General features: G+C 41.7%; 1 protein-coding gene across 1 annotated transcript in view; it reads right to left on the bottom strand.

Moving 5' to 3' along the window:
* Nucleotides 1–4587: 4587 nt before the first annotated feature.
* dhfr (dihydrofolate reductase) overlaps nucleotides 4588–12780 on the bottom strand; it is a 34518-nt gene continuing 26325 nt past the window's right edge. The window contains exons 5-6 of the mRNA XM_080189716.1: nucleotides 9300–9415; nucleotides 4588–4792 (exon numbers count right to left, since the gene is read on the bottom strand). Coding sequence (XP_080045842.1) covers nucleotides 4708–4792; nucleotides 9300–9415 — 201 coding nt within the window. The 3' untranslated portion in view covers nucleotides 4588–4707. The remainder of the gene's footprint in view (nucleotides 4793–9299; nucleotides 9416–12780) is intronic.

The following is a 12780-nucleotide window of genomic DNA, read 5'->3' as shown; positions in this document are numbered from 1 at the left end:
CTAGCATATCTTTAAATTGTAGATATTTTGTTTGAAACAAAAACAGAAAATGCTGGAAAATCTCAGCAGGTCTGACAGCAGCTGTGGGGAGCAAATGGAAGCAATGTTTCGAGTCTAGATGACACTTAGTCAGCATTTTCTGTCAGAGATTGCACAAAGGTGTTTAAGGTACAAGACAAAGGAAGTGTCAATGGCAGTGTTCAGAAAGTGCTGATAGTCACATAAATATAAAATAGCAGAATACGTTAATAGAAAAACAAAGGTCATTGCTGAATGAAAACAAAACCTAAGAAAAAAATGACAGATGGCCTGGGCAGGGAGTGTAGGGGGGCTGGTGGTTGTGTTGAAATAAAGCATTTTTTGCATTAAAAAAAGGTCAAGCTGTTTAAGTTTATTTATTAGTCACAAGTAGGCTTAAGTTAACACAGCAACAAAGTTACTGTGAAAATCCCATAGTCACCACACTCCAGCGCCTCTTTGGGTAGAGAATTTAGTATGAACAATGCACCTAACCAGCACATCTTTTGGACTGTGGGAGGAAACCAATGCAGAAAACAACTGCTGGAGAAGTGTAAAGTTGCTAATCTACAAGAGTGCAAAGTGCCAAATTGGAACACGAGGTATTGTTCCTTCAGTTTGCACTGGGCTTTACTGGAATATTGCAGCAGGCCAAGGATGGACATTATAGCAAGAGATAGCGTGAATGTAGGTGGATAGAGATGGACAAGGGGAGAGGAAATGGAGTCAAGCCATTGCTAGGGACTTCAAGGTGAGTGCAGCAAAGCTTTTTGCCATGGTCCTGTGCTGCTCCTGATGCGCTTTCCAAAACTTTGCCTGGGAAGAGTCGTTCCTGCCCACCATCTCCAGGCTGAAATGGTCCTCATGGACAACATTGCGTGCTGGATCCATGGACTCTCCTGTGTCATCAAATTGGGACAATACTGCACATGGTGTTGGAGGGAGAAGGGGGCCCTGTTCTCACCTGGTGCCGCACACCAGTGTCTATCTGGACAGCACTATGCTCTGGAATACATACAGCCACAGCAACAAATACCTGACCAAGGGTGGAGTTTGAGATGAGGAAGGGTGGGTGGCAATCTTAGGAAGACAATGTAGAAGAAAGATTGTGCAGAGGAGATGTGGTGAGGGCTCATGATGGCAGCAGAGAGGTAAGGAGGTAGATGAAGATGAACAATGGAAGGTGGTGGGAAGACCAAGGGGAGGGAAGCTGGACCCCAACAAACATGCATGAAAAACTCACAAACATGGGGATCAAAGGGATAGCACATCAAAAACTGGAAGGGGATGGAGGAAGACTCCAGAAGTAGTGAGTAAGTCTAAGTGGGGCATGGGTGCCTTGCAGGTTCGAGAGGAGGGGGGGGCATACTTATTTAACCAAGGAAGAGATTTCTTTTCCCTCTGGGATTGCTGACATTCTGTAGGGTCTGGTGAAGATTGGTGGGCTGGAGTGTGATATGAGTGTAGTGGACTGGGGATGAAATATGGCACCGGACCTTTAAACCTGTCAGCTGACGGCAGGTGATTGAATCAGTAGTGGACTGCCAACTCACCTGTGCATAATTAATCTGTTTCAAGCACGGAATCTGGTGTGGGGATCCCACCATTCTGGTTGGCAGCACAGGCACCCGAGTCTCCCACCAGTGCAACCTTAGTCTCAAAATGAGAGAATAAAGCCCTAAAGCAAACCAGAGGTAATGGCGCAGGAAGAGAAATCCTTGCAAGCAATTCCATGGCAATGACTGGATAGATAAGAATGGAACCATGTGACAACAATCCCACTCAGCTGCATAATAGTGAGAGGCATTGGAGGAGGATCCGGGAGTATTTCATCCCCAGTCCTGCCTTTTTAAAGCCAGGTCTCCATTATCACCATGTCATGTTCCCATTTAAATATATGGTCCTGCAGCTCACCAATTAACAACTTTCATTTATGTGATGCCTTTAACATTACAGAACATCTCAAGACATTTCACAGAGGCGTCATCCAACAAAGAACAGAACGAGATATTAGGCAAGATGAACAAAATTTGAAGTCAGACCAGTAGGTTTTAAGTAGTGTCTTAAAGATGGAAAGTGGTATAAGAAGGGAATTCCAGAACACAGGGCAAGCAGCTAAGGAAACCAGCACTGGTTGTGAAACGATTAAAATTGAGATGCTTAAGAAGTTGGAGTTGAAGTGACAACGGACAGAGAGAAGGGAGTTTGGCTGGCACGGTGGTTAGCACTGCTGCCTCACAGCACCTGGGACCCGGGTTTGATTCCTGGCTTGGGTCACTGTCTGTGTGGAGTCTGCACGTTCTCCCTGTGTCCACATGGGTTTCCTCTGGATGCTCCGGTTTCCTCCCACACTCCGAAAGAAGTGTGGTGACTAGGGGAATTTCACAGTAATTTCATTGCAGTGTTAATGTAGCACGGTGACTAATAAATACTTGTGACTAATAAAGAACATTTCCTTTACAGACAGGCACTCTAAATGGCAGATGTGCCAAGCAGTGCTCTGCAAGGACCCGTCACAAAACCTCAACCATTCATAGTATTTGTTAGCACTTAGCTGACAGGATAGGAAGCCATATATTCCTGTTTACCAAAGATAGACAACATTGTTAGCAGTGTAGATGGAAGCATAATTTAGTAATAGCTCTTGGTAATTTTATGTGAACGTGCAAAACTGGGCAAATGGATTTCAATGTAGGAAAAGGTAAGGTCATTTATTTTGAACCTAAAAGAATGGAACAGTGTATTTTCTAAACAGTGAAAAGTCAGAAACAGTGCAAGGCCAAAGGGCCTCAGGGGCTGTGGGATTCAGGTACCTAGATCATTAAAATATCATGACAATGTACAGAAAATAATCACTCAGGTTAATGGAATGCTGTTCTTTCTCTTTAGAGAAGGAGAATTTATGTGGGTAGAAATTATGCTTCAGCAATACAAAGCCCTAGTTCGAAGGTCAATCACAACTATGTACTGGAATCTTGTTAACATGCCTACCTCAGACTCATTAGAGTCTTCAACATGTGCAGCATTCTCCTTCAACTTATTGCAATCCCCATGCATTAGAGATGGGAAAGCTGCTTAATAGCCAGTTCAAAAACCCAATAGTGCACGTTGAACTAACACTGGCAATTTTTTCATCAGGATCCCTGAAAGAGCGGTGAACTAATATTAGCTGTAGTTGTGACTGTCAAAAAGATATACTCACCCAAGGTAAAACTCTCCCCCAAACACATGAAAACAAGGTAAAAGTCATTTTGATGCATAAAATTCAAATATAATTTAACTGTAACATTTTAATTTTTATCCAATTTTACATACTGACAATGTCTTGGGTTAAAGCCACACTTTTTGCAACAAAGCTTTTGGCCAGTAATAAGATTACGATTCCTGAAATGTACATGGAAGTCTAATTTTAATACAAGCCAAAAAATATTGCTGCAGGGATAAAGGCAGACAGATGATATAAGGACACATTACTGAGTTCTTGTACTGAATTATTTCATTTCCTATAATTGAACTTAGATAATTTTTGTTTTCCTCTTAGGTATAGGGATGATTTGAGAAACACAAATTAAGCTGGCATTTACTAAATATAATGTGATTTGTTTTTAAGAGAAAGTTCTGAACCAGGCTTTTGAAATTGGCATTATCACTAGCCTAAATATCAGGCTTTGACAAAGAGTCATCTGGACTCAAAACGTCAGCTCTTTTCTCTCCTTACAGATGCTGCCAGACCTGCTGAGATTTTCCAATGTTTTCTCTCTTTGGGTCCTAAATATTAGATTTAACTGAATGAGTATGGCATTGAGAACAACCAGTGTGGTTTGTGAAAGGTACAAACTAAATGATCCTTGCAACCTCTGCCTAACATCACTGCGGTAGTATCATCACCAGAAGGAATGTATCAGTGAAAACAGAAAGTCCACCACACCACTGACTTCTCTGAGCAACAAAGATAGACAATTCTGAGAACAAAAAACATTTTGAATGGTCCTATCATACATTAAGCTGATCTTTCTCTTCACTCTACTTGTAACTGCAACACTAGATTCTGCATCCAATCCTTTCCTCTATGTTCTCTCTGAACAGTGTGTTTTGTCGGTATAGTGTGCAAGAAACAACACTTTTAATTGTACATCAGTACATGTGGCAATAATAAATCAAATGTCTTTATCATCAATTAATTTGCATGACAAAAACATCCTGGTGACCAATTCTGAAAAGCACGTTTAACATCATACCATTTGTTGAACAAATATTTCAGAGGCTTAGTTACTGAAAATAGGGGCAGGATTTAATTCAGCCCATCACATCTTGAGGTGATGTTTGCACGTTCCTGCTACCCCATCCTTGTAGGTTGTAGATGCTGCAGGTTTGTAGATGGATCAGCCATGTCGCTTTGTCTTAGGTGGTGCTGAGCATTGTTAGATTTCTGGTGGTCACAGAAATGAGGTGGCTGGATAGTTGAGTTTCCAATCAATGATGTCTCCCCAGGTTGTTTATTGTTGGGGAACATGGTGATGGTTATCGCTACGACAGATTTACGACAAATAATGTCCATATTCTTTAAGATTCTTACAGAGATTTTTATTTATAAACACTTTCCATTTCTAAAGGTCAAATCACATAATCAGAGCTTTAGACATTTCAGAAACACAACTCAAATCCACTTATGTGCAGCATTTCTCTAAGTTATGCTTGGGCGATCCTTTCATAAACCTCAAATCTGTACCGAATCCCATTGTCTTCTTGAACATCAGTAGGAACATCCGGGAACCTGCGTAGGAGCACAAGACAACTCAGGCTGATTCGTAACTGCCGACTCAACAGAGGGAAAAAGTCAGCTCCAATCTTCATTCATGCAAGCAAAGCAGTACACCTGTTCATGTCTCGGAGAGGGATAAACTTGGCTGAACCAAATTCAGAACACTTATCCCAAGGTTCTTTGAATTGTTTTAATGTCATATGAGTTTACAGCGTGGAAACAGGCCCTTCGGCCCAACTTGTCCACGCCGCCCTTTTTTTAAAATCCCGAAGCTAGTCCCAATTGCCTGCATTTGGTCCATATCCCTCTATATCCATCTTATTCATATAATTGTCTAACTGCTTTTTCAAAGACAACATTGTACCTGCCTCTACTACTACCTCCAGACACCACCCTCTATGTGAAAAAATTGTCCCTCCGGATCCTTTTGTATCTCTCCCTTCTTGCTTTAAACCTATGCCCTCTAGTTTTAGACTCCCCTATCTTTGGAAAAAGATATTGACTATCTAGCTGATCTATGCCTCTCATTATTTTACAGACTTCTATGCTCCACAGAAAAAAATTCCAGTCTATCCAGCCTCTCCTTATAACTCAAACCATAAGTCCCGGTAGCATCCTAGTAAATCTTTTCTGCACTCTTTCTAGTTTAATAATATCCTTTCTATAATAGGGTGACCAGAACTGTATACAGTATTCCAAGTGTGGCCTTACCAATGTCTTGTACAACTTCAACAAGACATCCCAATTCCTGTACCATTTTTTTGAGAGTTTGATACTCAGTGCATAGGATGTCATGCAAGGTGATAGAAACATTTTCACAACCAGGAACCTCAGTACTAAGAAACTGCAGGTCAGTTAAATGTAAAGCTCAGCCTCTACAACCCATGAATCTTTAGAGTGAAACTACCAATTCATGCTGAATTAGCCAGTCCTTTTGTTTTCTGGTCACTCACACACACTCAGGACTACACTGAGACCTTCATTTTTGAATCTTATGAGCATAAGGAAGCTCCTCTTGTCAATCTGGATGAATTCAAGCCCAGGATCCCAGGAAGAAAATACAACTGGCAAGAAATCAATTCTAAAATTAAGCATGTAACCTTTGGGCTTCTTAGCATTCTGGCCTGATTGATTTTGTTGAAACACTTAGGATTTAGGGGTACGGTTATAGGGGTCTATAAAATAATAAGGGGCATAGATCAGTTAGATAGTTAATATCTTTTCCGAAAGGTAGGGGATTCTAAAACTAGAGGGCATAGGTTTAAGGTGAGAAGGGAGAGAAATAAAAGGCTCCAGAGGGGCAATTTTTTCACACAGAGGGCGATGAGTGTCTGGAACAAGCTGCCAGAGGTAATAGTAGACGGGTGCAATTTTGTCTTTTAAAAAGTGTTCAGACAGTTACACGGGTAAGATGGCTATCGAGGGATATGGGCCAAGAGCAGGTAATTGGGACTAGATTCATCGTCAAAAGAAAAGGATGGCATGGACAAGTTGGGCCAAAGGGCCTGTTTCCATGCTGTAAACCTCTATGACTTCTGCAGTAACATTGAAATAAATTGTAATATTACAGTAACAGAAATGCTTAGACATCAGTACTGTTGCTGCTACAGTACACCTCTGACCCTAAAATAAACACCTTTTTAAAACAATTGATTTTTGCTCACCTAGTTTTTTGTTCCTTTCCCCATGCCTTCCTATATTATCTTCTCTATTTGCGACAGTCATACTGAGGGTTGTTGAATTTGGTTGGATGTGTCCCTGGAGAGGACCCATGACCATATGGTATCTGAGAATGTGACATATGGTCACGTAATGGCAGATCACAAGACTTCTGCAAAGGTTGCTGCATTTACAGTTGGGCCACCTGTTGTTGAGTATCTTTGCTGGTGATTTTGTGTGAGGAAGTGTTACTTGAAAATGTCACAGACCCATGAGACCACCGTGAGCAGGCAAGAGGGGAGAAAACCAAAGATGGGGAGGGAAGAAATCAAAGACAGTAGGAAACTTGATTCTACTGATAACTACCACCGTGGGGCAGCATGGCGGTTAGCACTGCCGCCTCACAGCGCCAGGGACCCAAGTCCAATTCCCAGCTTGGGTCATTGTGCGGAGTCTGCACATTCTCCCTGTGTTTGCGTGGGTTTCCTCCGGATGCTCCAGTTTCCTCCCACAGTCTGAAAGATATGTTGGTTAGATGCATTGGCTGTGCTAAATTCTCCCTCAATATACATGAACAGGGTGTGGTGACTGGGGAATTTTCACAGTAACTTCATTGCACTGTTAATGTAAGCTTACATGTGACTAATAAATAAACTGCAACTTAATAATGATGCACTGAAATACAACTAAACTCTCAGATTTCTCCTCATAATGAACAGAAATATAATAACTCACTGGCATTTTATTGGTGTAATGCTTGGATATACTACCGGTAACCAAAAGTAGCCCCGTAACACACTGATATACATCCTACTCACCACTAACAGTAGCTCGCTGCACTTCACAAGATCCAGCCATGTACTCACTTTTCACAGGCCAACCTTTCTCCTTGGACTCCAGCTTCGTGTCAAAGTGGCAACTCTGAGCTAATTTGTAAACCCATCTCACACTTCAAAACCAGGCAGTACAAACTGACCGCATCCAAACTAAGGGATCGCACAAAGCACAGTGAGTTGAACTGCAGAGCAGACTCAATGGGCTGAATGGCCTATTTCTGCTCCTATGGCACTTTGTTTCAAATTCAGTTCAACGACGTTGCTAGTACTCCTTGGGCTCGGTCTTAATCAAAGGAGTCTTCACAGAATAGAGATTACAAAGCTGGAGAATGCTCAGTGCTGGAGCTCTCTCCTGTTCCCACATTCCCCACTTTATATATTCTCAAATATTTATTCCTTTTCAAATGATGGTCAATTTTCTGCTCTTGATAGCCAACTTGTGGTGAAACATTTCATGGACTTCAAACCTTCAGCTGAAACACTTTCTTTCTTGCTTTGTTTCCATTCCCTGTTCACCCACATAAAAACATTCTTTTGTTCCTTATCCACAATTAAGTCTTGAGGCTTCACTAACCTGTTTACAGACTACTCCTCTCCATGCTGCTAGCCCTAACTCTGCAGGGATGCCAGAACCTACCTATTTCCCCACTTTCTATCTCATATGGATTGAAGAACTAAGAGCAAGAGTAGACCATACAGTCTGGGGCGAGCCTGCTCCACCATTCAGTATGATCATGACTGATCTTTGGCTTCCATTCAGTCTACTCCTCACATGTCTCAGTTTCCTGAAACACCAAAAATCTGTCCATTTCAGTTTTAAATATATTCATGATGTGGAGATGTCGGGGTTGGACTGGGGTAGGCACAATAAAAAGTCCCACAACACCAGGTTAAAGTCCAACAGGTTTATTCGGTATCATGAGCTTTCGGAGCACTGCTCCTTCATCAGATGAGTGGCTATAAATATATTCCATTATTGAACAGCTACAATACTCTGGCATTGACTATTCCAAATTATACACCATAGATCAAAAAATTTACTTTCATCTCACTCCGAAATGATCGTCCCCTTATCCTATGTCTGTGCCCCATGTACTAGAATCCCTAGCCAGGGGGCACAATCTCAGTTATCTACCCTTCAGAGTTTTGTATATTTCAATGAGATCACCTTGAAATTTTCCAAACTCCAGAGAATATACACCCAATTTACTCAGTCTCATCAGAGGACTATCGGTGGATGGCACAGTGATTAGCACTGCTGCCTCACAGTACCAAGGACCTGAGTTCAATTCCAGCCTTGGGTGATTGTGTGGAGTTTGCATGTTCTCTCGGTATCTGTGCAGGTTTCCTCCAGTTTCCTCCCACAGTCTAAAGATGTGCAGGTTAAGTGGATTGGCCATGCGAAATTGCCCCTTAGTGACCAAAGATGTGTAGGTTAGATGCAGTAGCCAAGGTAAATGTGTGGGGTTACAAACATGGAGCAAAGGGGAGGGTTAGTCTGGAATGGTCTTTTGGAGAATTGGTGCAGATTCGATGGGCTGAATGACCTCTTTCTGCACAATAGGGATTCTATGGTTCTAACTCCTCACCATTGGAGCCCCAAACCCCCAGTCCCCATCTCTCCCTCCCCATCCCTTATATCAGCTCTGAAGACTTTAAGCAATAAACAGAGTATGGTTTATATATAGAGAACGGTGTTATAGCATTTTCCCAGATACTGAATTCACAAATACCATTCAAAGGCACAAAATTAGAATCATAGAAGACTGAAAGACATGAGCTGCTAAAAGGCCTGATTAGCCCCATGGTGATTGCTCCAACTACTTTCAATTGAACATTCACTGCACATTTATAGCTTTAATCGGGAACTGATCTGATTGAACCTAAAATTTACTGAAGATCTTGATTCTCTGTAGGTTAGAGGCCACACAGAGAGCAATTCCATGAACTGAATATTTACACCATTTCAGCCAGGGGACTTCTAAAGCTATTTAGTACCGGAGTTCTGCCACAGAATCACTTACTTAGAAAGAAGTTTGTACTTATTTAGATTGACCTCTGGAATGAAGGTATCGCTCTCAAAGTCCTGAAGGATACGAGTGATAAAAAGACGATATAACATTGGACTTTCCATGGCCTCCTGGGGAAATAAAATTTTTAAAAATGAACATTGGCCACTGTGTCGATACATTTAATTACTAACCTTTGTTATTTATCCCTCAATCATCACGAAACTGATTATCTGGTCATTATCACATTACTGTTTGTGGAAACTTGCGGTGTACCACTTGCCACTGTTGTAGGAAACACAGCAGCAACACTTCAAATGTATTTTATTGGCCATAGAACACTTTGGGATGAGACTGTGAAAGGCATTTAAGAAAATGCCAGACACAATTAATATTTTTGATTTAAAATTATAAAAATACACATTATCAATTTAATAAGGCTAGTGTCTTTCTTGTCTGGACAACATTACTTCTGGTGTGCCAGTTTACCCTGGTATTGTCCTTGTTGTATATGACAATGCAATATCATTTAACAGAATTTATCATTTTTACTGAGAGTAAACTATTTAAATCTCATTTGCCTGGTTTTCCATTGTTTTAAAAACAAATTGGTGATCCTGTACCAATCTTTGCCAAAGACACTGGCTTTTACACAAAGGCAAAATACTACAGATGCTGGAATCTGAAACAAAAACCGAAAATGCTGGAAAATCTCAGCAAGTCTGACAGCATCTGTGGAAAGGGAACAGAGCCAACATTTCAAGTCTAGAAGACCCTTCCTCAGGAATTATGGAGTTTTTGTTTAGAGTGAATTTATACTTGGAGCTTGTTGAGCTCAGGAAGTCTACCAGATATATCTAATCCAGTATAGGATGAGTTTTGTGCAGATCGGAAAAGGTTAATTCTGACAGAATTCACCTGTAATCAACCTTGTCTTGTACCAGTGAGACATTGCTGTCGCCCACACTGCTCATCCTTGATGGCTCAGAGGGAAAATATCATTTTAATTGAAAATTCCTAAACGGTTTTGTACTGCATTTTAAATTCACAAGCAACACTCCAAACTCATGAAATTTTCATCCATCATTTGAACTTGAATTTAGGGTTTAGAAACGAAAGAACAATGTTTGGAACCGAGGCAGCCAGTGCCTCCTCCCACAGCGTACAATCAGAAACAAACAATATCACACTGAGGTTTATGTAACACATCCTATTGATACTTTTGAATATGGAGCCACTACATCTCATTAAAGGATGCCATTTCAGGTAAGGGCCAAAAAGTTCTCAGAATGAACAACAATATGCATGCAACTAATGAGAGCTGAGACAAGATGATAACGTTAATATTTATTCATTATGCTTAATTTCAGAAAAGCAGCCAAACTCAGTGAATGCCTTAGATAATGAATTACATGCAGATGAGATGTAAAACATGAAGAAATGAGGCAGAACGGTGGCACAGTGATTAGCATGGTTGCCTCACAGCACCAGGGGTCCAGGTTCAATTCTGACTTCGAGTGGATTTTGCACATTCTCCCCATATAACAGATGTGTGGAGTATAGGGCTAACGGTAGGACTCTGAATAGTGTGGATGAACAGAGGGATCTAGGTGTATGTGTACATAGATCCCTGAAAGTTGGGAATCAAGCAGATAGGGTTGTTAGGAAGGCATACGGTGTCTTGGCGTTTATTGGTAGGGAGATTGAATTTAGGAGCCGCAGCGTCATGTTGCAACTGTACACTACTCTGGTGCGGCCGCACTTGGAGTATTGTGTGCAGTTCTGGTCCCCACATTATAGGAAGGATGTGGAGGCTTTGGAGAGGGTGCAGAGGAGGTTTACCAGGATGTTGCCTGGTATGGAGGGGAGGTCCTATGAGGAGAGACTGAAGGATTTGAGGTTGTTTTCGTTAGAAAGAAGGCGGCTAAGAGGGGATCTTATTGAAACATATAAGATGATTAGAGGTTTAGATAGGGTGGACAGTGATAACCTTTTTCCTTGGATGGAGAAAGCTAGCACGAGGGGGCATAGCTTTAAATTAAGGGGTGGTAGTTAAAGGACGGATGTCAGGGGTAGGTTCTTTACCCAGAGGGTGGTGAGGGATTGGAATGCCCTGCCTGCTGCAGTTGTAAATGCGCCTAGTTTGGGGGTGTTTAAGAGATCCGTGGATAGGTTTATGGATGGAAAGGGTTTGGTTTAGGTTAGAGGGTCATTGCTTTTTAACTGGTCGGCGCAACATCGTGGGCCGAAGGGCCTGTTCTGCGCTGTAATGTTCTATGTTCTATATTTGCATGGGTTTCCTCCCACAGTCTAAAGATATGCAGGTTAGGTGGATTGGCCAAGCTAAATTGCCCCTTAGTGTCGGTGGGGGGGGGGGGTTGGAATTAGCAGGGTAAATACATGGGGTTAAGGGGATAGGGTCAGTGTGGGATTGTTGTTGGTGCAGGCTTGAAGGACTGAATGGCCTCCTTTTGCACTGTAGGGATTCTATGATGCTATGACCCCGAGTGGGGTGTTCCTGGCTCCGCCTGCCAATGGGATCGTTGGTCCTGCGGAAAGTCAATGGATTTTTAGATGGGATTTCCGAATCTCCCACAGCGGGTCCCTCCAGGACTGGGACAGAAAATCCCGGCCTCTGTGTAATATTTTCAGCTGGCATAATGTTCTGGACAATGTTCCTATTCTAAGTAAGATTACTTGCTGTGCATAAATTACCTGCTGCATTTGCTTACATAACAATAGATGTGCTTTAAAAGTGACTCATTAGCCATTATATCCTCTGGCCTGAGAAAGTGAAAGGCATATTATAAATGTTAGCTTTTTAATTTCCCCCCTCCTCCAAATTGGAATTGGACAAAGCTATAAAATAAAAATGTATTTGCAGAAGTTATCAAAATAGGAAGCAGTGTACATAACGAGAAATAATGCATCCAAAACATGGAGGAGTAATTGGTCTTCTAGATGGCTAGGCCAGTAAGGCCTTTGAAAAATTTGTTCATGGACATTTACATTTCATAGAAGCAGACCATTCAGTCTTCTACTTTCCAGCTTTTGGTCTGTTTTTATAAATTGTGGTATATGCATATTCCAGTATTCTTTCAGGATTTCCACTTTTACTAGCTTTTCAGGCAGTGAGTTCCAGATCTCTGCCACCCTCTGGGTGAATAAATTTCTCTCTAAATCGCCTTTCCCCTCCTATCTCTTACCCTAAATATATGTCGCCAGTATTGAACCCCACATTCACACACTGTCATAACTTAAATCAGATCACCCTCAGCCTCCTCTGTTCCAAAAAAAAGCAATCCTGATCTATCCAATCTTCTCTCATAGAATCATACAGCACAGAAACAGGCCCTTCAGCCACCAGGTCTATATCGACCATCAAATGCCAATCTATACTGATCTCAGTTACCAGCACTTGGTCCATAGCCTACTATGCCATGGCGGTTTAAATGCTTGTCCAGAAGCTTCTTAAATATTGCAAGAGTATCTTCTT

Source organism: Carcharhinus amblyrhynchos, chromosome 5 (assembly GCF_965287045.1).
Source record: "Carcharhinus amblyrhynchos chromosome 5, sCarAmb.v2.hapA, whole genome shotgun sequence".
Lineage (NCBI taxonomy): Eukaryota > Metazoa > Chordata > Chondrichthyes > Carcharhiniformes > Carcharhinidae > Carcharhinus > Carcharhinus amblyrhynchos.
Note: the sequence above shows the minus strand (reverse complement) of the source record. Positions and strands in the feature narration are given on the sequence as shown.